We start from the raw sequence: 26,462 nt of genomic DNA on the forward strand, positions 1-26,462 counted from the left end.
AATTGTTGAGAATTTAAATGTACATTTGAGAAATTTATCTCTGTATATTATCTGTTGTACCCCTGCTTATTTTATCATAATCTTAGTGAATAGCTGTAGCGCAGAGGAACTTTACATTTCATTGTAAATATACTGGAACTTTCTCTTTAGGTTGGGATAAACATTCATATGGTTATCATGGGGATGATGGACATTCATTTTGTTCTTCTGGAACCGGACAACCTTATGGACCAACTTTTACGACTGGTGATGTCATTGGCTGTTGTGTTAACCTTATCAACAATACCTGCTTCTACACCAAGAATGGACATAGTTTAGGTACTAAGATAATGTATTGCATGTAAAATGACGAAATATTGTGATTATCGCATGATTATCGTACTTACGTCATGTGGTCATAGTTATTATGTAATTTTCCGTTATAAATAGATGCTTCTGGAAATTGTTTCTTTGTTCCTTCTAGGTGAAAGTTGAGAAAATGGTGAAACACTGTATTCTGTGAATTCCACATTGTGTCACATGTATAGGAATACTATAGAAATAATTCCCTTGCTTATTCTAGTATAGAAGTGCTAAGTGTTTTCTTTTTTGCTTTGAATAAAGCTCTTCACAGTGTGATTCAATTCTCTAGGTTAACAGGTGCTAAGAAAAAGGGGCTGTCAGTTTTTAGTCCAGCATGGGGATAAAATAATGAAGGAAAAGCTTGATGCTACCAACCAAGTAAAGGGCATTGACACACTTAAAAGGTCATGCCTCCTAACAAAGATTGATAAAGGATGATGGCTATAAGTTAGTTCTGCAACAGGGATCAGAATTAAAACAAGCAAATAACAGCAGAACTTCTAAGAATAAAAGACAGGTAGGTGATTAAGAAATAAATAGATTAATGCAAACGTGAAGATACCTATCCACTGTAAAACTAACAATAGAAAATTAGGGTTTTAAAAATGTCCCTGAGTCATAACAAATTATATCTGATGAGATAAAATAAAAGGAGGAAAAAACTAAGTAACCCAGAAGGCAGAAATTTCAATTTGTTTATAAACAGTATTTAAGAATGAGACTGCAAGTACTATGCTTAGACATGTAATAGATGTTCTTTAATATAATGCAAAAACTATTCTTTGTCACTTCATAGTAGAAAATTCTAAATTTCTGGCTGCATTGATAATAGTTACCTTTTTCTTAGTGTTTCAACATATTCCTAATATAAAGTTAGTGTCTTTATATTTATATTCGGCTTAAAACTTTTCCTTCTGATTACTTATATTGATTCTGAAGTCCTGTGTTATCTGACTTAAGATTGTCTCCAGTCCACAAAAGATCCTTATACACAGTTGACCATTGAACAGGTTTGGACTGCATGGGTCCACTTATATGTTGATCTTTTTCAGTAAATACATATAGTACTGTAGATGTGTTCTCTCTTCCTTATGATTTTCTTAATAGCATTTTCTTTAGCTTTATTGTAAGAATACAGAATGTAATACATATGATGTACAAAATATGTATTAATCAACTGTTTATGTATTGCTGAGGCTACTAGTCAACAGTAGGCTTAGTAGGTAAGCTTTTGGAGGGAGTCAAAAATTTTATGTGGATTTTCAACTGCACAGGGGTCAGTACCCCAGTCCCTGCTTTTTTCAAGGGTCAGCTGTATTCTTAGCAGTACAAGAATGTTTAGGATGTCATGACAATGACATATTTGTATTTGTAATTTGATTGTTGTGGCTAACTGGTTTCTAGGAGGATACAGCCCCTTCAGTTTATTCGTTGTTACGATTCTGGCTTTGACTTATCAAAATGAAACCAGACAAACAATGGGTCTGGGCTGCCTGTCACTCCTTGAGCCAATTAAGCAGAGACAAGGTTGAATCGTATATAAGTGTTTATTCTAATAATGCCAGCAGTATGGGAGAGCAGCAGGTCATCCACAGAAATATGCTCTACCCCCCATAAGCCAGCTGCTTATATTATGTAGAAGGACAAAGATTACATGGGGAAGTAGGCAAGGTACAATGGTTACAGGTTATAGGTAGTTCCGGCTGGGGGTGGCATAGGTTGGGCACCTCTGGGACTCCATTGTTTAGGCAATAAGGTTGTTAACCTTTCTATGACGATAAGGAGAATGGACTGCATTCCGAGGTTAACTCCCATGCCTTGGGGCACACAACTCTCAGCCAGGCCAGAATATGCTTTCTCTAATCAGAACAAAACAATCATGGTTAACAGAACATGATTAAAATTTCTTAAAACTATAGCTAGTCTTCACTATCTATTTCTATGCCTTTAACAAAAGGAGAAACGTTTCAATATCCAGGTTAAATTAACTTTAAATTTTTAAACTTAGTTTTAATGAGTATTATTCATCAATTCACTACTTTTCAAAAAGCCTCTTAACAAAGACAAATCAGGAAATTAGAAATATAAAAAACTTGCTTTCTGTGTATTTAAATAATTATACCATCTTATTAAACTGGCATTGTTTTGTGGTGCCACTGCGTATAGGCTGTGGTAGCTATATTTGGCAGTAGTCAAAAGAGATAATCTATGAAATTAAGTTGGAGTCTTCATTAGAGTGTTTAGTAAAGAATAGAGTTTTCAAGAATTAATGGCAGAAAGGATTTTTTGAATTAAAACAATATAAATTTAGGCAGTTTTTGTTGTAAATAGACATCTTTGGAGAAAATGATTAGGTTGCTATTTTATGAAAAATGGTAAAGATATTTATGGTAATATTTTATTGAAATATTTATTGTGTATTTTCTGTTAAAGTTTTCTAAAATTTTTAGAATAAATTTTTATATTTGTTTTGCCTATAGTCACTATGCTTTCTATTTATGAATGAAGCTAAAAGTAATCAGAATATTTTATCAGAGTGGTAGCGCATGAATTTACTAGGTTTTAAAAGGACTTTAACTACAAAGCACTATTTTTGCACATTTATTTTAAAACATATATAGTAGAGCTTTTATAGTCAATTTGTCTTTTAACTCTAGTACTTTCATGAATAGAGTCAGTTTTCTGATGGTACAGCACAATTAATAGAGTCAAAGAATCTCAAGTGGGAAGATAATTTAACGGAAATGCCCTCACTTTTTCAGTGGTGATCAGCACTGGAGGGGTAGTGCTGGTGTGGTCTTTAGTTTAATGTATGTTTAGAGTGGAAGATTTGAGATTAACCGACTCACCAACATCACACTCTGCCGTTACTCTAGAACTCAGTCTTTTTAAACATATGAATAAGGTCCTATAGAAAACATTTGGTTTATTATCTGGTTTTCAGCTAAGTAATGTATTTTAATATTTTAAGGGAGATTATTAAATAATCGCTTTGGGATTCGAGGAGACTTATTCCAATGATATTAACATTGTTCAAGTGTATTTGGAACATTTCTATTTTGAAATTACTGTCAGAGGACATTCAAGAGGAATTCTCAACTGTACAAATCTTTATGCTTTGAAAGGGGAATTTTTTTTCAGAGTAGTCAAAGGTTATTCAAGAATGTACTTTTATAAGAATTTTTTTTTTTAAAGAACCAAAAGTAGTGTATTTTCCATTGTTTACCTTTTTATTGCAACAGAAAATCTTTCCCTTTTTCTCAGAATTACTTAAAAGCTAAATCTAAGTGAGGAAGTCTAAATGATACAGCTGGATAAAGCACCTTGGGCATTGGTCAAAATTCAAATGTGACTGTTTTGCAACCAATTTTCTTTATGATTTCTAACAGAGCTTTGAGGATATATCTGAAATCATTTTTAAAATCCTGGAGTCAATAGCGGTCTCCCCAAAATAAAATTGGTATGTGACTAATAAAGGTGATTTTGAAAAAGGGGTCAGCATTCTATCTGACCTTTTAGTGTTATTGAGAAAAAAATTACTTATTTTATACTTAGGTTTTTAATTTTTTCCCTGCTTTTGCCATTCTTTTTCTTCATTTTAATTAGAAATGTAGCTTGTCACCATAGTCTGCCTTTGAAAAACAGATTCTAATGCCCCCTCTTTTTTTCCTTCAGGTATTGCTTTCACTGACCTACCGGTAAGACATAATTTTTTTTAAAAGCAATTTTGCATTGTTAATTAAGGAAGTATAAAGAAGCTTGTACTATGCATGTTTAGAATGCATTCTTACTGACATTCAGTTTATATGTCATGCATAGAGTAGAGATCTTTCTCTAGTCACTGTTGGTGTGGACCTTCAGAAATTAACCTCCAAATTGCACTGGACACGGTTGCACAAGGGAACTTTGTTGTAGCTAAAAAAATAAGTCAGAATTTATTATTAAAATACACTTTTTAATGTCAATATGCGTTTATTTGAAATATGTTTTGTTGGTATTGGACTTTTCAGCAAAACTGCACAGCAGTTCTAGTCATTTATTACTTCAGTGTATATTGCATGCCTACTGTATGGCAGGTCCTGTGCTTGGATACATCAGTCAAAAAAACAGGTAAGGTAAAGGTCACTGTCTTCTTAGAGTATAAGTAAATTATAACATTTTTAAAAGTTTTAAGTACTTTTCAAAGAAAGAGAAAAAATAGAGCATGGGAGTACCAAACACAGAACATGGCATGTACAATTTGCTCACCTTTGCTCAAGGTGAGATTTGAGCAGAGGCTTTTGAGGAAGTGAGGGAGATAACTAAATGGATATATAGATCAAGAATGCTCTAGGCAGAGGGAGCAGTTAGGGGAACGGTACTAAAGTAGGAGCATGTCTGGCATATTTGAAGACTAGCATGAAGTGAGGTAGAGAGACATAAGAAAGGCAGAGAATAGTAGGAGATTAGTCAGATGATGAGGGTTGGGGTGAGCTAGCTCATCTGGGCCACAACTTCAGTTTTTAAAGGATCACTGGCAGTTGGGTAGAAAAATTAAATGGGGGGTGGGAGTAAGGGTAGAGACAAACAGACCTTCGAGACGCCATTACAGAAATTCAGGCAAGGGATGATGGTGACTCACATCACTAGAGGTGTGAGCAGTGTGATTCTAGATACCTTATTTACCAAATCTAAGGCTCTATCAATTGTAATATGCATCACCTGTAACACTGGGGGTGGGCAGGAAACTAGCAAACTCTGATACAATACTTTCTCACCACTTAGAATTTTTATTTTATACTTACTCACCAGTCTTTGAGGGTATTTAATAGATTTTTAACCAGTATCACTTGTTGCACACCTAAAAATGATGAAATAGCAATATAAATTGATTAAAGTGTTCCCCAAACTTCATGTTCAGAGTCCAACATTTTAAAACACTTTTAGAGTTGATGTCTGGTTTCCTGCATGACATTGTCTTCTATGTCATCAGGAACATTTCTTAGGAGTTCTCCATTATGTCTCTGGCATTTTCTTCCCAGCTCCTGATTGCGTTGTGCAGGTTTTGTTGCTGTCACTTAACATTGCCAGAAAGTGTTATCCAAAGGTTTTCTGACAGTAGTCAGGACTCTGGTATTCCTTTCTTAGTTGGTTTGTTGACTAAAATGTCTTAGGGGTTGCAGTTGTCCAGCTGTGTGACCAGGAAAAATAGTCAAATCCCAGAGTCCTTTGTGAGCTCACTTCTAACAAATGCACGCCTGCTCTGGCAGTGATGCCGCCTGGCCAGGTGTAAGGTGCCATCGATTATAAGACACATCCCAGTTTCAGAGATGTTTTGAGATGACAGGAGACTCAGAGGCAGAGAATAGATATCCAGTGTATAAGTTATTAATATTCCTCAAAGAAAATCCTAGGAAAACAGAAGAAATCAAAGTTATAATAGAAAAAACTTTGCTAAGTCAAAGAAAACTCAGAGTCTACAGATGAAAATTGCTCAAGAAGCATTACTTAAGTAGTGGTGGAATAATTGTTTATATATTTTTTGAAAAATTATATTATCTTAGAATTTTGTTTTATATTTATACCACAGTAAGTTCCAGATGGATTAAAGAGTATTAATAAAGAAATAATAAATACAATTTTTAAAAAAATGCACTGAGAACCAAGAGAATTTTCTCATGAATTGGATGTAAAAATGTGAGAAAGAGGACCTGACTTCAAGATTTTGGGCCTGAGTCTCTGTCTAGGTGTCTCATTTGATTGGAGTGTCATCCGGGACACCAAAAGGCTGCAGGTTTGAGTTCCAGTCAGGGCACATGCCTGGGTTTTGGATTTGATCCCAGTTGGGGTACGTACGGGAGGCAACTGATTGATATTTTTCACATCGATGTTTCTCCCTCCTTCCCTTCCCCCTCCCTTTCTTTAAGCATATCCTCTAGTGAGGATTTAACAAAAAAAAAAGCATCTGTGGTGAAGGGGGTGGGTAGGGGTGGTGGAGTAGGTGTGGATGCTGGTAGGTGGGTTGATGTGGTTTGGAACCGTTGCAGAGGTTTTATAAGTTTCACTTGGAATTGGTTGAAGGGCTTAATAATTGTTGTTGGGTTTTGTTTTGTTTTCTCTCTTTCATGGCACTAAGTAAAATCAACGTACCAGAGCAAGCAGATATTTTTGTTCATTTTTGTTCCTCGTTGGTAGATAGTGGTGATCATTTATTTGTAAAAGGCTTAGCTGATTGTGGACATGTTGACTATTTTTATGTTACCTTCCATTTTTTGTCCTTCTGTAGGATCATCAGTTGTACTTTGCCTTGTCTGTAATTAACCAGTGGTGATGCTCAGTTTTTAACAGTGCTTCAAGCGGTGGTTATGGAGATTGTGGTTTGGAGAGAGAGTTCTTTGTTTTTATGACTGAGATTTTCTGGGTCTTCCCCATGTAACATATTCTTCTACTTAAAAAGGAAAGAAAAAGTCTTCCCCTTTAAGGGACCACCAAACAAGGATTTATATCTGTCTGTACCTATGATCTCTCACTCTTTAATTGTAGCAGTAAATTCTAGTAGAGAGCATATTTACAGAACAAAAAGTTTACCTAGACAGTATTACAGTGGTCATGAGCACAGGGTGTTTATACAGCTTGAAAACCTTAGCTCTCCTTCAGAATAATGTTTCTTCCCCAGCTTACCTCACCAGAATAATGTTTCTTCCCCAGCTTACCTCACCAGTTTGAGAAATATCCATCTATAAACTGACTAATTCATTGTGGGATTAGTAAATTCCTTTTGTTATAGAAGCAATTCTCATTTAAAATGATGCTGCTTTCCAGTTCCTTACACTAATTTGAAATCTTTCTATAGATGCATTATTTGCTTTTATTTTCATAGAAAAAATCTTTTAAATATAATAGAACAAAACTATGCTATTGAGAATATGATTTTATTATGTATATTTAGCTTTTGAATAGTATTTTTAATATCTGACTTTATTTTTTCCTAAGGTAATAGAAATAAGGAGATCTATATTTCTGTTCGCTTCATAGAGACTTAAATTCTCACTTCTAATTCTACATAGGCAGGAGTGTTTTTTTTGGTTTCTTTTGAGAAAGAGAATCCTGGGAAACATTGTTTTACATAAATCCATAATCAAGATACATGCTACAACATGGATGAACCTCAGAAACATTATGTGAAATGAAAGAAGCCAGTCACAAAAGACCACACATTGTATAATTCAACTTATGCAAAATGTCCAGAAAAAGCAAATCTGCAGGGTCAAAAAGTAGATTAGTGGTTGTCAGAGTTACAGTGACAGGGTCTGGGGAGTGACTGCGAATGGGTAGGGGTTACTTTTTGTAGTGAAAATGTACAATTTGATAGTGGCGATGGCTGTACTACTCTGACTAAACTAAAAACCGTTGCATTGTTACATTCTCCTTTTAGAAATCTATCATCTTGCAAGTTAAAATTTCTGTTCTGTTTTTTAAATTTATAGTTTGCCAGTTAAATGCTATGTCCTTTAATCCCTTTCCCTCAGATTCTTCAGTTTTAAGGTCAAGTAAATGGTATAAAAACTTACAGTTAGTTACTTTTCATTGAGCCCCTCCTGACTATTGTTTTTAATTTATCACTTTCTGATTATAAAAGTAATATAGTGTTAAATATTCAAGTAAGAGAAATATTTAGAAATACACAAATGCGTAAAAGAGAAGTTCCTCAAAACCCCAGCCTCTTAGATAAGATGACTGTGTTAACTTTAATGTATATCCTTCCAAATCTGTTTCTGAACTTATGTTGGCTGGTATGTTTATTATGTAAATGTTTACAGGCGAGTTGGGATTATAGTTTATGCACTATTCTATAGCTAGCTTTCTTCATTTAGTAATACATATTGAGCATCTTTGTCAGTATACATGTTTTTACTCTTTTTTGCTTATTTTTATAATTTAACATTTATGAAATGGGATGCATCTTAGGATCTATGGTCTGTCAGAGTTTAACAGCAGTGTTTTTTCTTAGACATAAAATAATGGCTGATCATAATTATTGAATTCTGAGTTTTGATGAACGTGGTATATACACCACCTATAAGTGGACATTCTTTTTAATTTTTTATTTGCAATTACAAACAATGCCATAGGACATCTATCTTTATATATGCTTGTTTTTCTGTAGGATTAAATTCTTTCTTACAAGTGAAATTGCTTTGTCAATTTTAATAGGTTTTGCCAAAATTTAAAAAATATATATATATATATCTTTATTGATTTCAGAGAGAGGAAAGGAGAGGGAGAGAGAGATAGAAATGTCAATGATGAGAAAGTCATTGATCGAGCCCACAACCCGGGCATGTGCCCTGACCGGGAATCGAACCCCGATCGCCTGGATCTTAGGTCGACGCTCAACCTCTGAGCCACACCCGGCTGGGCAAAATTTCTTCTTAAAATATGATATCAGTTTGCATTTCTGTGTACAGTGGATGAGGGCTTATTTTCTCAACCTTCATTAACACTGGGTATTCTCTGTCTTTTAAATCTTAACCCGATGTGCAAAAAAAAATAAAAATTGTTTTTATTTGCGTTTTTAAAAATTGAGTGAAGTGTCTTTATATTGTAATTGAACTAGTTATCTTTTGTCTACTTGTATTGTGAGAACTTTTAATATTTGGAATATTGATCCTTTCTCACAAGTGTGGCAGATTTTTCTATAAAATCCATTTGCCTTGACATTTATGTCAGGTTTTGCCATAGGGAAGTTTCAAAATTTTTTTTAATCTAAAATGTTTTTGTTTTTGAACTTTGTTGTTGTTCACACTATTACTGAAACTTTTTTATGGCATATTTTTATCAGAGGATTCATGAATGCTGATTTTTCTTTTGTAGTGTTGATACGAGTTCCTTTCCTGAACTTGTCAAGAAAAATTTAGATTAGCAAACCATTTTAAAAGCATCTCTGTTTGTTTGGACATTGCTGAATGTCAGAATTATAAACTCTGCTTAATGAACAGGATTGCGTTTTTTCTTTTTATATTCTTATTAAGAGTCTTTGACTGTATAGACTTTCATTCTAAAATATGTCATAATTTTTTAATGAGTTTTAATGGAAAGAATACTATGCTAGAAGTAGAGAGACATGAGTTTTTTTCTCCTCTGTTTCATTAACAAGCAGTGTGCTATTGGATAAATTCCTTAAACTCTTTAGGTCTATTTTCTCATTGGTGAAATGAGAAGGTTGTAATACATATTTCACTTGTGTTTGGCTTAAAATTCTATTAACTTGCTAGTTTTGTTGATTATTAAGAATCAGTACATTTGTGTACATTGCATTACCATTTTCCCCCCTAATCCGGTGCAACTATATTTCTCAATATTTTAACACAGTACTCTTGTTTTTTATTTGGTTGCTTGGTTGATCAGTTGTTTTTAAACACATTTTTCTAGTTTGGGGCTGTGAAATCTGTTTAAGCATCTTATACACAAATTATGCTCGTGCCATCTTTACCTAATTTTGTACAGAAAATATTTGTGATAACCATTAAAGCAAAGAAATAAGATATAAATACAGAGAATGAAGACGAAATAGGATTTGGAGTTCTAGGAAGAAAAATTGAGCTTAGATTTGGTGTCAGATAAACCTATTCCAGTCTCACCGCTGCCATTGTGTAGAAAGACCATGAGTGAGTTAATTGGCCCCTGAGCCTCAATTTCTGTATTTTTGTAATGGGAATAATAGTAATTGCTTCAGGATTATTCTGATGATTAAACCCTACCATCTATTAGACATTCAGTAACTCATTCTCCCTGGAGATGTAACAACAAGTGATAGAGCCAAAAGGACTGTGCTATTTTTTTGTATATTTGAAGCTCTTCAGTCGCTTGTTTAGCCTCAGAATCTGGGAGCGCATCTGAATGTGTTTCACTACGAGTCTGAAATTTTAAGTCATCCTTTAAACTCTCGAAATACGTGCATTCGAGTCTTTTATGTAGAGAACCCTACTCTTGATGCTCTGTGTTTCTTACAGTCATCACCGTCCTTTTATAAAGCAGCCCAAGTGTACAAATAAGGAAATTAGTAAACTTAAAATAGCTCTTGCCCAGTTAGGATTGTTCTCCTGTGGTAACTAGCTTTTACCTGCACTTTCTAGAAATGCATCACATGTATATAAAAAGATAAACCTGAGTTATATGTGTATTCTTGAACCTCTGTAACTACTATATGACATTCTTTTTTTTTTTAATCCTCACTGGAGGACATGCTCATTGATTTAAAAAAATTTTTGAGAGAGGGGAAGGAGAGTGGGGAGAAACATCGATGTGAGAAAGAAACAAATGATCTGTTGCTTCCTGCATGGGCCCCGACCAGGATCAAGAATCAAACCCTTGACCTTTCAGTATATGAGACAGTGCTCCAACCAACTGAGCCACACCAGCCAGGGCCTATATGACATATTCTTAAGAGCAAGGATTATCTCTTTATTTATTAAAACTCTGTTTCCATGTGGTCTCTGAATAAATAGGTACTGAGGTGGTTTCATATTTTTTTGATGATTAGGTTACAGGAAATGGTATTTTCCATCTCGTATAGATTGTATTTTAGAATATTTACTTTAGTCTTCCTCTACTAGTTTTAGATTGAGATTTTAAAATATTTACGAAGAAAATTTGTAGTTATCTTAGAGACAGCATTTGAAAGAATGAATGAATGTCTTTAACATAAAAGAGATAGATACTTAGTGAACTGTGTTGTCTTACAGCCAAATTTGTATCCCACCGTTGGGCTCCAGACACCAGGAGAGGTGGTCGATGCCAATTTTGGGCAACATCCTTTTGTGTTTGACATAGAAGACTATATGCGGGAGTGGAGAACGAAAATACAGGCGCAGATAGACCGGTTTCCTATTGGAGATCGAGAAGGAGAATGGCAGACCATGATACAGAAGTAAGTGAAGAAATTGGAATGGACATTATTCCAGAGTCCTTTTTTAATAAAGTATTTTGTTCTTTTGGTACAAAAGAATATTTGTTGAAGCTTTTTAATATATTCATTTGCAGCCTAATAATTTTAATGTATCAGTTGTGTTTCAATCTCTATAAAAAGAAATTCACTCTACTTAAACAATGTTTGATTTGGTGGCAACATACAAAATAGTATATTAGTCTGACTTAATTTGATAGAAGAAATAAAGTGACATTAAATCGCTTAGGTTAGGGCAGTTCATTTTCTATCATAATAGGATTTAATGATTTCCTTAGGTTTCAGGATTCAGCTGTCAATATAGTGCTAGTGCTGCAGAAGATAAATTCAGAAAGATAATTTAGATCGTATAATTCAGGATCATGTTTTTGAACATGAATTCGGCTTGTTGTTCAGCAGTAGTTCAATATTTGTGGGGGAACAGTTACTGCTCAGTAAGAGTAAGCATCAAAATACTGGTACAGTTTACAGACTGGGATACAGACTTAAAATGTACATTGGACTTTTCAACATCTGGCTACATTTTTCTAGTGAATAGGGTACTCAGTAGAATAATGTCAGCTATATTTGGTTACTAGGTTCCCTTTTTTGCTAAATGTTTATTATTTATCATGTAGATTTAGGAAGGTAATAATTGTCCTGTTCTAAACAGAAAAATCTGGCCAAAAGTCTTACTAATTATTTTAATGCCGTTTACTTGTATGTGCTATTATTAGCCATTTAAGAGGAGGTAAGGAAATGAAGCCAAGGCACAATGAACGTGCAGTTAGGGTTCCTAAGCTCAGGATGAATACTGATGATCCAGTAACAGCAGGGTGGGGGATGGGCGGCAGCAGGCGGGCACAGTGGATGTCAGTGAAAGTACTGGGAAATGGACGCTCTTTCCCTCAGCTCATTTTTTTACCAAAAAATTTCAGTGTGTTTTATTGGGGAGTTTTTTATGAAAAAGTAGAATTTCATAATGGAAGTCGGCAGGAAAACGTAATTTCTATGACAGTCACCTTTTTGGACTATACTTTTGCTGAAAGGCTCAAGATGACACCAGATATCAATAGCACTAAATGGTAACTCTTAAAGCTTGAAATAGTATAGACTGAAAATGAAACAAATATCTTTAAGTTTAAATAGTCATTTTCACTACTGTAACCCAAGAAAATGACGAAGGCTTTCAGATACATCAATCTGACACAACTCATCTTAAACGTCTTTATAATTGTTTTTGAACAATCTGAAATTTACAAATCTAATAAAACTTTTTGTGTGTACTTTTTGGAGGAGATAATGATTGCAAGATATGTTGATGGTTCTGAAAACATGCTCTTTCACTAGAGCTATTATCATCAGGTATTGCAGAGAGTTTACACTAGTATTTTTGTCCTGCAGTTGAAAGAAGAGTGAACCCTGACTCGGAATCTCATAGTTGCCCTGAATTAGAGCTGGGATAAGTTGCTCCCCGGGGGTCACATGCCTTTATTTATTTATTTTTATTCTCACCAGAGGATATTTTATCCATTGCTTTTCTTTTTTTTTTTTTTTTTAAATATATATTGATTTCAGAGAGAGGAAGGGAGAGGGGGGGAGGAGAGAGAAACATCAATAATGAGAGAGTCATTGATCGGCTGCCTCCTACACATCCCTGACTGGGGATCGAGCCCACAACCCAGGCATGTGCCCTGACCAGGAATCAAACTGCGAACTTCTGGACCCTAGGTCGATGCTCAACCGCTGAGCCACGCCCGGCCGGGCTGTCCATTGCTTTTCAGAGCGGGGAGAGGGAGAGAGAGAAACATCATTGTGAGAGAGACACATTGCTTGGTTGCCTCCCACACGTGCCCAGCCCAGGGCCGGGGACCGAGCCTGCAACCAAGGTATGTGCCCTTGGCCAGGATCAAACCCTGGACCCTTCAGTCCAAGGGCCGACGCCCTAACCACTGAGCCAAACTAGTTAGGACTCACCTGACTTGAATGCTTTTAAAAGGGTCACATTGAACATCATGGCAGGGTAGTAGTAGAGGAAACGTTATCTTGTCCTGTAGCCAGAGTTCAGCGATGGCCCTGACCACAGCCCCTCCTGGAAAGTTTATTTTAAAAGATTCTCCCCTACCTCTTAAATTAATTCGAATAATCAGATGAAATAAAGTGAAAAATCTGTTTCTTAGATACCCCTTGGTCCATCCCCCTTTCCTGAACCACTCTTCCTACCATTTTCTAACAGGTCTTTAGTAGTCCAAATGGAGGCAGGTTTAAGAGGGGAATATTTGGCTGTATTGGCTATTTGTGTTAATATTGCTTAGTCTGCAGTTTTTCTAACATTTTGTAGTTAGATGTAAATATATGTTTTGACCACTTGGTGGCTTTTTAAAAAATAAACTTGTTCTTTTGAAGTGTGTCACATATAAATCACATTTGAGTAATTAATCTCCTGTGCACAGCCATACTGATCGATTTAGATTAGAAGGCCAAGTTCTCATTGATTAGTACTATCACCCTCATAGACTTCTTTCTGGAAGATTATTGGGTTCACCTTATTTCTTGTGTTTACACCTTGTGATCCTATCTAATGTAACTAACAAATTAAAAAGGGTTGAACTCCAGAATACAAGGAGTTAATCTGTTATTTTAATTTGTTTTATTTTTCAAAATGACAACACTTTACTGGGATAAGTCATGATAAAGATGAAACAGGAATTACGGTGAGTAGGATTAAATACTAGGATGGGAAATTACAGAAAGGACCTGGAGATAATGGAATGTCCTTGATTCTCTAATAATAATTTTTAGGAACAGTAGTCTCAACATAGCATTTGTATTTATGTTTTTGGAAATACTACAAGAGAATAGAATGATTTTTTGAACTTTAAATTTGAGGTTATTAAAGCCGTAATTATTTCAAGGGAATAGGCTAGTTATGTAATACCAGAGTAGACCTTGTAATAAATTGTAGTATGAATCATGTATTCTCTTGTCTAAAAGTTATGTGTTTCTTCTTTTTATTTTAAGAATGGTTTCATCTTATTTAGTCCACCATGGGTACTGTGCCACAGCAGAGGCCTTTGCCAGATCTACAGACCAGACCGTACTAGAAGAATTAGCTTCCATTAAGAATAGACAAAGTAAGGACCTATGGTGCATGGCTAACACTTGTTTTCAGATTATAGGTTTGATTATATTGATTTTTAGAAATTGTATTTTCATATTAAAATTTTTTTAAATAAAGTTTAAAATTGATGCCTCTGAAATTTTTCATTGCCGCTTTTGAAGATTACCTTTAAAAAATTCACATAGGACTTTGCTAGCGTTCTGGATGTAGAAAGATACAATTTTGGAGAATATTTTTGTAAGAATATTTACCTTTTTTTCTTTAAAAAGGTTTTATTGAGGTTTTAGGAAATAAGCATTTAATAAAATGTTTGGTTTTTTTATTAGTAGTAAAGTAGTCCCATGATTAGATATATTAGTGGAGGTAATATGTGAAAGAAATTTAAATGCCTTTGCATTTAACTTGCTGTCTAAATCTAATATAGTTTTGATCTTAAGTATTTATGGCTTAGGTTCTAATGCTCGTGGCCAGAGCAAGGGCAGGTCAGCATGATAACTGGCCCATAGTCAGCCACCCTAAATTGGAACAGTCCCTTAGGGAGGGTATAACTTGGTGATGAGAGTATAGGCATAAGAACAAAGCATGATGGGCGAAATCATGATGGATGAAAAAATTTTTTTATAGGTCAAACTGCTGTATCAACACTGACTACATTGTGTTGTAGCTACTGTGTGTTTTTTCTCACTATATTGCAAGCTCTGGTGAACAGGACATGGTCGCTCATTCTTTGTATCCTCACCGTCTGGTTTAACAAATACCTGACACAGGAATGCTCATCGAGTGTGTTGGATTCAGAACTCAAAGTCTAGCATTCTTTTAGTATTAGGTTCAAAAGATTATCATAATTGATAAGACATTTTGAATATTATTTCTTTAATGTTTCCTATGGTCTTTTTAAAAAACACTTTATCGAGCAATGGTTGACATATTAAAAGTTGTACATATTTAGTGAATGTAATTTGATAACTATCAAATTGGAGGTTAGCATGCATGCATTCCATCACCACCACGTATGCCTAAACTTAGCATCTTTTTTACTTTAATCCTCACCTGAGGATATGCCCATTGATTTTAAAAACGGGCAGAGAGAGACAGACAGAAACTTCAGTGTGAGAGAGAACATCAATGGGCTGCCTTAATTGCCTGCCCCAACCAGGGACTGAACCTGCAACCTAGGTATGTGCCCTGACCAGGACTGGAACCCACAACCTTTCGATACACAGGGCGACACTCCAGTCAACTGAGCCACACCAGCCAGGGCAAACATAGCCATCTTATTATTTTTTTTAAGATTTTTTATTGATTTTTTAGAGATAGCAGAAGGGAGAAGGTTGAGAGAGAGAGAGAATCATTAATATGAAAGCGAGACATCAATGTATATTTTTCTACTGTTAAAAAATTAATCCTTTGCTCTCTTTTTCTAAATAGGAATTCAGAAATTGGTGTTAGCAGGAAGAATGGGAGAAGCCATTGAAACAACACAACAGTTATACCCAAGCTTACTTGAAAGAAATCCTAATCTTCTTTTCACATTGAAGTGAGTTTGTTTAATAAAATGTTATAGTTATGATATATGTGTGTTATATGTAACCAAAATAATTTCCATGTTTTAATTTTTGTTTTACCTTTCAAATATTGACATAAAATTTTGTAATACAGCACATTTAAGTAAACAGATTATAATATAAAAACACTTGTGTTGAGGAATATAAACAGATGGCATCTTTTGCTCTGTGTTTGCTCTTCTGTCATTCTGTGTTTTCAAATGTGAAAATGTTATTTAGAAGATAAGAATCTATTTTTCCTTCTGCAGAGTACCTTATAGTAAATTGTGGCATTTTTAAAAATTGTGATAAATATACATAACATAAAATTTGCCATTTTTACGTGTGCAGTTCAGTAGTGAGTACATTCACATTGTTCAGTAACCAGTGCCAACCATCCATCTCTAGAACCTTTCTAACTAAAACTTTGTACTCATTAAACACTAACTCCCCATTTCTCCTCCCCACCACCTCCTGGCAACTGATTTTTGAATTTGAATTTGACTACTCTTGGTACCTCATACAAGTGGAATCATGAAATATTTGTCCTTTGTAACTGACTTATTTTCCTTAGCTTAATGTCCTCAAAGTTCATCTACGTTGTAGCACCTGTCAGAATTTCCTTCCTTTTGAAGGCTGAATGATACGCCATTGTGTTTACTCACTCATCCATCATTACACATTTGACTCGCTTCCACTATTGGATATTGTGATAATGCTACTATGAATGGGGTGATGGAAAATCTGTTGGAATTCCATCATGTTCTTATATACTATCTGATTTGCTACCAAGTGCAAATACTATTTTGATTAAATTATTTGGGGACTGAAAAAAGGAGTCCACTTTGATTTTGTTTCTTATAGATACAGATAGATTTTCATTTTCTTAGTAAACCTTGATTAAAGGACATACAGCTTTTGTGTTATTTTTCTGGAAAATCTTAAATTTATTCTAACCAGTATAGTATATGAAATCATAATTAGTGTTTTTTAGAATACTATCTAAAGGCTGAAGTTATTGATAAATACAAATTCTTAAAATACCTCCTTTCAGAATCTGTTGCTGTTAAATAAACGGCTATTTGAAGATTATCTAAGTAATTTTCCCCCCCTGTTTTTAGAGTGCGTCAGTTTATAGAAATGGTGAATGGCACAGATAGTGAAGTGCGATGTTTGGGAGGCCGGAGTCCGAAATCTCAAGACAGTTACCCTGTGAGCCCTCGACCTTTCAGTAGCCCAAGTGTGAGCCCCAGCCATGGAGTGAATATCCACAACTTAGCATCAGGCAAAGGAGGTGCTGCACATTTTTCTGGTGAGATTTAATCTTATGATATTATCTTTATATTTATATTTTTGCCCTTCTTTATAGTTTTGAACCAAAATAAAATTTTAAAATATCTAGACATTCCTGTGTAGCAGTTTTGCACATCTACATACTTGATCCTCAGGATAATCTGGAAGAAAAATTGTAGTTGGATCAAACACGTGTGTTTTTAGAAGATCATAAACAAAGGCTAACATTTGAATTGTCTTTAGAATTTAAATCATAGATATTTGGTGATGAAAAGATAATTGTATGTTTTAATAAAGTATAAATGTAAAGGCAGTGATGTGGCTGTGATGCCACCAGTCGCCACACCCAGCTAGGCCGCCTGCTCTCTCATTCTTTCTCAACCAAGCTTCTTGTAGGAATTCACTGCCCAGTTCATTTTCTCATCTCCCTTTTTTTGACTCACCAGTCTTGTTCTCCAAGGCTTTTGGTGTTCTCTTAATCAGAATTCTCTCCTTTCTTGGCTTTTATGATCATTTCTCCAAGTTTATTTCTGATCCTTCTTAGTCTTCCTTCTTTGCTTGTCTCTTTCATTCTTTTTCCCAAGGTGTCATCTTTCCTCTGTGCACTTAACTTTCTAAGACAGAATTCAAAGGCTTTTCTTTTCATAGAATAGAGTAACACCTTTGCTTTTTCTCAATCAGCATACACCTTTCTACATTATTATATCTCTTTTTATTATATCACCATCCTGTACCATGCAGATGATTCTCATGTTAGTATCCTTAGCCAGTACCCCTCTTGAATATCATACAGTCACTTCAGGCTTGGACAAATTCTTAGCCTCAGGAAAATGGGGGTGACGATAACACTGCCCTCACTGAGGGTTGATCCATAATGAAGCCTTCAAGAAATGTTAGAGGAGATGATAACTATAGCTCACAAGTATACTTATATCCTCTCAAAGAAGTTAGTTGTTTGTTTACTATTTAAATAGTCCATTGACTTTATTTTAAATATAAAAATCAGAATGTGGGTCCATTATTTACAACCTAATAATAAATTAGTGTGTGTTTCTATTTTCATGACCTATCTTTTTCGTCTTCTTTTCCAGGTTTTGAAAGTTGTAGTAATGGTGTAATATCAAATAAAGCACATCAGTCATATTGCCATAGTAAACACCAGTCATCTAATTTGAACGTACCAGAACTGAACAGTATAAATATGTCAAGATCACAGCAAGTTAATAACTTCACCAGGTAAGTGATTTCTCTAGGTTTTGCATTACTCTAAGCCACCTAATTATAGGTGTTATCATTTTAATAATTTGGAAATTTTGAGTTATATGGACAATAATGGAGGTCTGGGAATTCCCAAGCCCCAGAGGATAAGAGGGTGGGAATGAGTTCCCACAGCCTTTCGGTCTCAGTATGCGCATAGGTTCTTTTCTGTGGTTCTTATTGCTCTCATTCCCTCTGCCCTTATCCTGGGGTTATGAGGACAAATCTAGGGCTCTGCCGTCTACTCTTCCACCACCACAGTTCCATACAGAGGACCACATACATGCCCTTTGTTATGTTTCCAAGTTAAGTCACAATATTGTACTTAACCCCTAGTATTAGCATGATACGTTTATAACTATTTTTTCTCTGTGTATTTTCTTGGTGGAATGTTTTCTGGCTTCCAAAAAACTGATTTTACAGAGACTCTTATTTGAGAGCTTACGTTTAAGTAGTGTGATTATAGCAGATGTGGTTAAGTCATTTAGTGAACATAAAGCATGAGGACAGCATTGAAGACCTGTTGGATGTCAGCCATTGCTGGGCAGGAAGAATGCCTCTTCTGACATCAAAGAGCTTTGAGAGGAGAGAAGACTACATCACCGTACCTGACATACTCAGGTTTAATGTTCATGAGCCCTCCTAAAGGCTCCTGAAATGTAATCACCTGAATTGAATACTAGTGTGTGAAAGCAAGTTCTTAGGAACACAGCCTGCCCAAATCATCTAGCATTTGAATCTCAGTTTGGTTTAGAACTTGTGTTAATGACCGTGGCTGTGTGGCTCAGTTGGTAGAGTGTCATCCTATGCACCAAAAGTTTGCCCATTTGATTGCCAGTCAGGGCACATGCCCAGGTTGCGGGTTTGATCCCTGGTTGGGGTGCTTGTGGAAGGCAACCGATTGATGTTTCTCTCGCTCTCCCTCTCCCTCTCCCTTTCTCTCTCAAATCAGTTTTTAAAAAATAACATAAAAAAATGATAGATTTTACCGATTTGATGTTGGTTTGGTCTTATAACATGAATTGGTTGGTTTTACTGCATTTTAAGGGAATGTTCATCAGTGCAGAATTTTTTATTAAAGGAGAGAGAACCTAACTTTCATCATGGAATCTTAATGGAAGTATGACTCCATAGAAAGAAGTATATGTAAAAATCTGTATTTGCAGATTTGGAGATTTGTCAGAATCTCCAGGTTATCTTATCACAAGTGACAAAAATTTACCAAAGTAATGGTGTTGTGCTGTACAGGTTTTAATGGAAGTCCTCAGAAGTGTATGAGAAGAACAGCAGAAAAAGTGACTATCTTTTGCTGAGGAGGTCAGGGTAGTCTTTGACAGTAGAGATGACATACTAAAAATATAAAATTAGAATATTGTAGTAAAAATTATGTGTGGGAATTTTAAAAGGTAAGCTTTTAGTGCTTTATTATTGATAGAGGGTTCTGCCATTTTTTTAAGGGTAGGATTGCAATCAGTTCATGAGTTTTTCCTCTTAAATCCTGTCCTCATGGCAGGAAGTTGTTAAAGAGACCTATTATTACCCAAGTTCAGGGAAGAAAACTTAACAGAAGGGATTGATGACACAGCATTCTCCTTTGTGTTCAATGTAAGAGAAGAAAGTAAGCTTTTAAATTCCCTTAAACTGTTCAACAGTAACAGTTATTTTATAATTGGTAATGGCTTTCCTTACAACAGTATTGTGAAGTAGGCAGAGATGGTATTAACTATTAAAACCATTTTACAGATGTAGAGCTGAATACCCAAGAAGTAAATGTGTTTTTGGTTTTTTAAGATCAATAATTAGTAGCTAGTAAGTTGCAGAACTGAGACTACTTCCCAGGATTTCTGATTTCGAGACTTGTGCTTTTTCCGTTATATTTACCTCCATCTGAAATTCTCTTCTCCATCCTAACTTCTGTTCTAGTTAAAACTCATGTTCAAATGTTACTTCTTCCAGGATTTTTGCCTTGATTTACATCTCCACCAAACACTGAGTCACTACTTGTGATTAACTTTTATCATAGTACTAATGCTCTGCAATAGAATAACTTTATTAGCTTTTAATAGGCTGTTTGCTCTTACAAGGCAGAGGCTGTTTCATTATATCCTATAGCACCTAATGTGGAACATGGCTCAAGGGTTCTTGAATGTGTATTGAATTAAAGAATCCCTCTTAAATACTATATTGAATTGTGTGTTTTTTAAAAAAAAAATGGCTTAATATATTAAAATCACTAAAAGCTCTGATCTGAAGGATTTCTATAAAACATTTTTAAAGTTTGATTTTTTTTTTTTAATCAATTCTCAAAGTTCACCAATATAGTAAACAGCTCTTCTGACGAAGGAATCCTAAGGCCATTACTCCCTTCTTCCTAGATCACTCTGTCTTTTTACCAGATAGGTTTTACTGATAGAAAGAAACGTGCATGCGCCCACGCACTCACACTTAAACCATACATGAAAAAGTCACCCCTGATGGCATTATGTATAGAGTGCTTTTTGTTCATCTGCATTCAGTGTTGTTGTTTTTCCTAAGAAATGAGTGCACCTTGCTTTTTTAATAGAAAAGGTTGTTTTTATTTCAATATTTCCTACATTTTCATCAAGTGTTTCCTTCCAGGCTGTGTAATCATTATGTAGATCTTCATAGGAGAATCTGAAAGATTAGGCATTTATTGTTGCTTACTGTGTGGATGGATCTGAAGGTCCTACATTGACAACTGCAGTATGTCCAAATATAGTTACTGGCACAGTATGTCCAAATATAGTTATTCATTCAGTAAATGTAAAATGAGTGAAAATTGAGAACACCCTAAATATCTACATCAGCATTTTAAAAATTAAGATTTGTCAATACTTTAGCTTTCTTAGCAAGTAAGAAAGCCTGTGGGAGAAAGTAGTGTTGGGTGTTGGAAAGTTATGAGTAGATGAGACTGTATAGTTTTTAAGATTATTATTTACCTTTGAGAGAGGGTATTTTTTAAGTAGTGAGGACAGATGCCAAAATGTCAAGACTATTAAAGAAAAAGTAGTCCAGAAGTGAGTTGAATGTGAGGGCAGAAAAGGATTACGTGGGCTCCAGGAGTAGTTTGTTTGGACAGTGAGATTTTCCCCTTACAGGCTAGAAGTGAATGCTGGGGCAAGGCTGGGTTCTGGAGCAAGAGCTGATTAACAAAAAGTGAAGTGCAGATCTGAGTTTGAAAAATAGTGGGAAGTCTGTGCTGAAGTATGATTTCTCCATATTGATACAAAGTCATGAATCCACTATATTTTAGTACATGTACTTTATTCCCCCTTATCTCCAGGAGTACAACTTTGTTAAAACTCAGCTACATTTTTGGCTTTGAATACGATTAAGATTTAACCGATGCCGCCTTAGAAGAGTGCTGTTGCCTTATGAAGTCATTTTATAAGTAGGCTATGTAGTTAAGTAGTAGTTTATTTTAAACTAAGCTGCAAGTATGCGATTTCTAAAATTAGGTTTGTTTTTTCATTTTCAGTAATGATGTAGACATGGAAACAGATCACTACTCCAATGGAGTTGGAGAAACTTCATCCAATGGTTTCCTAAATGGTAGCTCTAAACATGACCACGAAATGGAAGATTGTGACACCGAAATGGGTCTGCAGTGATATTTCTTACATTTTTAATAAAAAATGATGACTACAAGGTTATGTTTTTACTTGTACTGATTTACAGCTGATGAGCATAAATCAGATTTAAAGATGTGCCATTGGATTTGACAATAATACACATTACTGCTTTTGAGAGTGGGTTGCTAGACAGAGCAGAGTTACTTTACAGTACTTTCTGAAGTCAGGTGCTACAGAGTTTTCTTTGCTGAATTGTCTGGGCTCACTTTAGTGCTGTTATTGGTGCAGCAGTACCAGCTTATTAGTAAAGGTTTTATACTCATTTTGCTATAGCCAGTTAAGGCCAAATGGGTAGAGATTATTTTATAAATTCTTATCAAGCAGAATTTCTATGCATAGTTTCAGTGCCTGGCACTTAGTACGTGCTTAAGTATGAATCTGCCTCCTCTCCCTCCTGAATTGTCATGCTTAATTTTACTTTGTTGACAACTTGTGTAGTAAGTTATACCATAAAGTTGAACCATCAGCAAACTTTCCCATCAATTGGAAAGTGAAAATTTTTTATTTAAATTCTTTTTTGTCAGAATTCCATGGCCAACATTAGACTTCCTAGTATTTTCAAGTTAAAAGGTATTTTTTCAAATTGTTATGAGTATATATAAGAAACTACTTTCTAAATGTAAAGTTATTCTTTTATTACTTATACAACCACCTTATTGGGGATTATGTATTCTAATGTATAATTCATTTTTTCAAGCAAGGAGTGATTAAAAAGGCAGCCTAGTTTTATTATATCAGATAAGCAGCAACCTCAACATTCAAAGAGTAATTTGAGCATAGTGATTAAAAGCAGGAGTTCTAGAGCCAGATTACTTGGATTCAAATTCTGCAACTGCCACTTACTAGCTGTGTAACCTTGGACAAGTTACTTAAGAGCTCTGTGCCTCGGTTTCTTCATCTGTAAAATGGGTATTATAACTGCCTCATAGGTCATTATGAAAATTAAGCTAATCTGTGAAAAGCTAATAGCACAAAGTGCTTATTAAATATTAAGTATTATAATCATTTGTGATTATGTTATTAGTAATTTAAATGGTTACATTATCGATCATTGATTATTGTCAACCAAGATATATGCTATAAAATTATTTTCTAAAAGTAGTATTTTTCTAAAAGAAGTGTAATTAACCCTTTTTTATTAGTATAATATGGTGTCTTCTGTGTTTTTGTTGGAATTATTTAGCCTCTCTTAGCGTCCAGGTATTGTTAATTGTATCTCTATTCTATGGCAGTTAAAATAGCCTGAGAGGCAGTTACTAACTTTTTTCTTTTTTTCTTAATGTTGCTTAATATAGTTTTAGAGAATTGTGCTTAACTTTTTATAAAATTTTCCTTGACATATAGGTACATCCTAACACTGAAAGGTTGTCACCTGTCCAACTGCATGCTAGATATTGGAGCCTAGACTCTTGAGACCTAGATAAAGCATATCTTTTAGCTGCAAAGTTCCATATTAAATTAAATAAATCTGCATATTTAGAGAAAAATACTAGGTAATAGTTACTAAATTAAATATATAAAATGTTATAAACCATTTATATTCATTTCTCCATTGCACTCCAGTACAGTAGTAAAATACTTGTTTGTTTGGGTTACAGAAGTTGATTCAAGTCAGTTAAGACGCCAGTTGTGTGGAGGAAGTCAAGCCGCCATAGAAAGAATGATTCACTTCGGGAGAGAGCTACAAGCAATGAGTGAACAGCTGAGGAGAGAATGTGGCAAGAACACAGCAAATAAAAAAATGTTGAAGGTAAATTTGTTTTCCCTTGAAAAATATACACTATATGTTTCAAAGGAACTAAATTATAATTTTGTAAAACATTGAGTAGAGCTAGAAATTCTTGTTGGACATGCACTCCTCCCTGGCTCCCTATTTGAGAGTGAAAGCCTTCGATGTGTTTGGGCAGCTCTGCTCTACTAGAAAGAGCACTGGACTAAAGGAACAAATAGGGATCCAGTCCCAGCTTTGCCACCTGTCAGCATTGTGTGCACTTTGTCAGCTTACTTTCTTAGTCTTCTCAGCAGTAAAATCGGCAAAGTTATTAGGAAAAATGTGAGTATGCTGTAAAACTATAAATTGGAGATATTTTTTATTTTAGTAAACATTGCTCAGAGTTGCAGCAGATTACAGGTCTAATACATGGTTTTCAACTTTTTTTTCATACTAAAAAAGTCCTACCAACCCTGACGCCTATGAAACATTAACCTAGCCATTGTTTTTGGTTTTTTTCCATCCTGTATTAGGTTTGTTATTGGAGAACTGCATGGGTGGAATTTCTCCATTGCTAGTGGGAGTGGGGTTCTTATGATCTTGAGAAAAAGAATTCTCTAAGAGTGGCATGGGAGAATGAGATGAGGTAGAAAGGTTTATTTGCGTGTAATTATATCCCTCAGTTTGCAGAGTCCCATGTCCCTTAAACCAGTCCTAGAAAGTGTGCAGCTGGGGATTCAGCAGCGCTAAAAGGAAAACCAGTGTCCAAAGTTTCCGTTCCCTGAGAGAGTCCAGCAGAGCATCAGGCTAGTTGTAATTTATTGGTCCATTGTGAGGGGTCCATGTGGCCCTGAGCCATGTGGGCGAATGCAGAGCATGCCCCCTGCAACAAGAGTCCCAAGAGAACGAGAGCCAAAAGGGAGGAATTCCTTTTTTTAGAAGTTTAGATATAAAATCTTCCTGCACTTGCAGTGGCCACACCTATTCTGGCCAGTGGCTTATTCCCAGGTGTGATTGACAGACAAGCACCTTCACATGTCACCCAGACCTTAATGTGTCTATTGTCCAGTCCCTTCCCCTAGTGATATGCAGGGAACAGACCTGAAGAGTGTTAAACCGCAGCTTCCTGGCAAAGCTGTACAAATGGCATGCCTGTATTATCTAGGCTTCCCTTTGCTCCTTTCCTGTTATAAACATTTTATCATGAATGTTTTGAAAGTTCAAAAAACAAAAGAGAGGCGCATGTAGTGATACTTGTATATTAATATACATAGTAGGAAAGGGTAAGGCTCCTGCCATCCCTTTCTGACACAAACTGAGAGTCAGTGCACCAGTAGCAACACCTGGTAGCACTGAATATGTATAAAGTCAGCAAAAATCAAACACCTACCTGCATTATAGCCTCAGTACAGATCTGTGTAGACAGAACATGTCTGCTTGGCCTAGGATGGGTTAAGGAGACACCTATATACACCTTCAGTTAAAGGCATGCAGTCTTGTATTTTCGGTATCTGGGGTGGGAAGACAGGTGTATTCACCATATTTAGTACTTCATCTACTGGATAGCAAACTGCTATTCTAATAGTGAGCGTCAGCTCTAAAGAAAAAACGGTTAAATTACAATTTTATGCTAAATAAAATTGGTGGATTATGTATGTGATTTAAGCTATTTTTTGTTTAAAAAGCCAAATCATTCATTCACTTACTATTAGGAAAATGGCTGTCTTGCTCTATAAGATTAAGAGTTCTTTGAGGTCAGATGAAGTCTTTCCTTAACTCCCCTCCCCTTTTAAGTATGTCTTACGCATATAGTGCCTAGGTATTCAGTGAATGTTTATTAAATTGGGATTGAATTCACTTGAAAAGCATAACTGCAACTTTGTAGGACCTTTTCTGATATCAACAGTGTCAAGAAGAAACCTATTTCTTGGCCTTTCTTAAGTTATTTTAGGTATCTAAAATCATCCATTTGGGAAATTGATTACTTCTTTGCTAGATACCAAGGTTCTCTTAGACACCTTAAGAAAGTATTAATTAAGATTCCCAAAGAGTTTATTGATTTTACTTTACTAAAAATTAGAAAACTAAAATTCATTAAAAATAACAGTAATTCCATTAAATAAAATTTATGAAAGGTAACTGTCTTCCCCAAAATGGGGGAAAAATGAGAAGAGTGGGTTTGCTTTACATTTTCACAAATCTTTTTAATGCTAGGTTTAATCAAGATGAGCTGGATTCTCATGTCTACCTCTGCATCAGTCTGTGGTGGTTGGTATCGCACATCTTGTAGCCTGTGGAAAACTCCACTGTATGGTTGTGGGAGGGAGAGAACGAGAAACAGAAGTAGCATCTCAGGGTTATGGTGAAAATAGTTTTCACTTCACAAAACCCTCTGGCAGGGTCTTGGACCCAGGTGTCCCTGGGCTGTACTTTGAGAATTGTTTGAGGGGATATTTGGGAATATGAGGTGTTTTTAAGAATTCACAGACTTTTTTTTAGGGCAGGTCATCTGCTTTCATGCTTAAACCTCATGCTAATTGAGCATGATGAAGGAACGTGTGATTTCTGCAGTGCCTTTGAAAATTTAAGATTTCACTCAACCTGCTTACTGTCCTTG

At 35.3% G+C, this 26,462-nt stretch overlaps 1 protein-coding gene across 1 annotated transcript in view; it reads left to right on the plus strand.

Annotated features, from left to right (window-relative positions):
- RANBP9 (RAN binding protein 9) overlaps positions 1-26,462 on the plus strand; it is a 77,855-nt gene that overhangs the window by 43,708 nt on the left and 7,685 nt on the right. The window contains exons 4-12 of the mRNA XM_081144149.1: positions 151-318; positions 4,018-4,040; positions 11,067-11,251; positions 14,288-14,400; positions 15,816-15,924; positions 17,053-17,243; positions 18,316-18,460; positions 21,981-22,102; positions 23,733-23,884. Of these exons, the coding sequence (XP_081000275.1) occupies positions 151-318; positions 4,018-4,040; positions 11,067-11,251; positions 14,288-14,400; positions 15,816-15,924; positions 17,053-17,243; positions 18,316-18,460; positions 21,981-22,102; positions 23,733-23,884 (1,208 nt within the window). The remainder of the gene's footprint in view (positions 1-150; positions 319-4,017; positions 4,041-11,066; positions 11,252-14,287; positions 14,401-15,815; positions 15,925-17,052; positions 17,244-18,315; positions 18,461-21,980; positions 22,103-23,732; positions 23,885-26,462) is intronic.

Source organism: Miniopterus schreibersii (genome assembly GCF_964146895.1).
Source record: "Miniopterus schreibersii genome assembly, chromosome: 8".
NCBI classification, from domain to species: domain Eukaryota; kingdom Metazoa; phylum Chordata; class Mammalia; order Chiroptera; family Miniopteridae; genus Miniopterus; species Miniopterus schreibersii.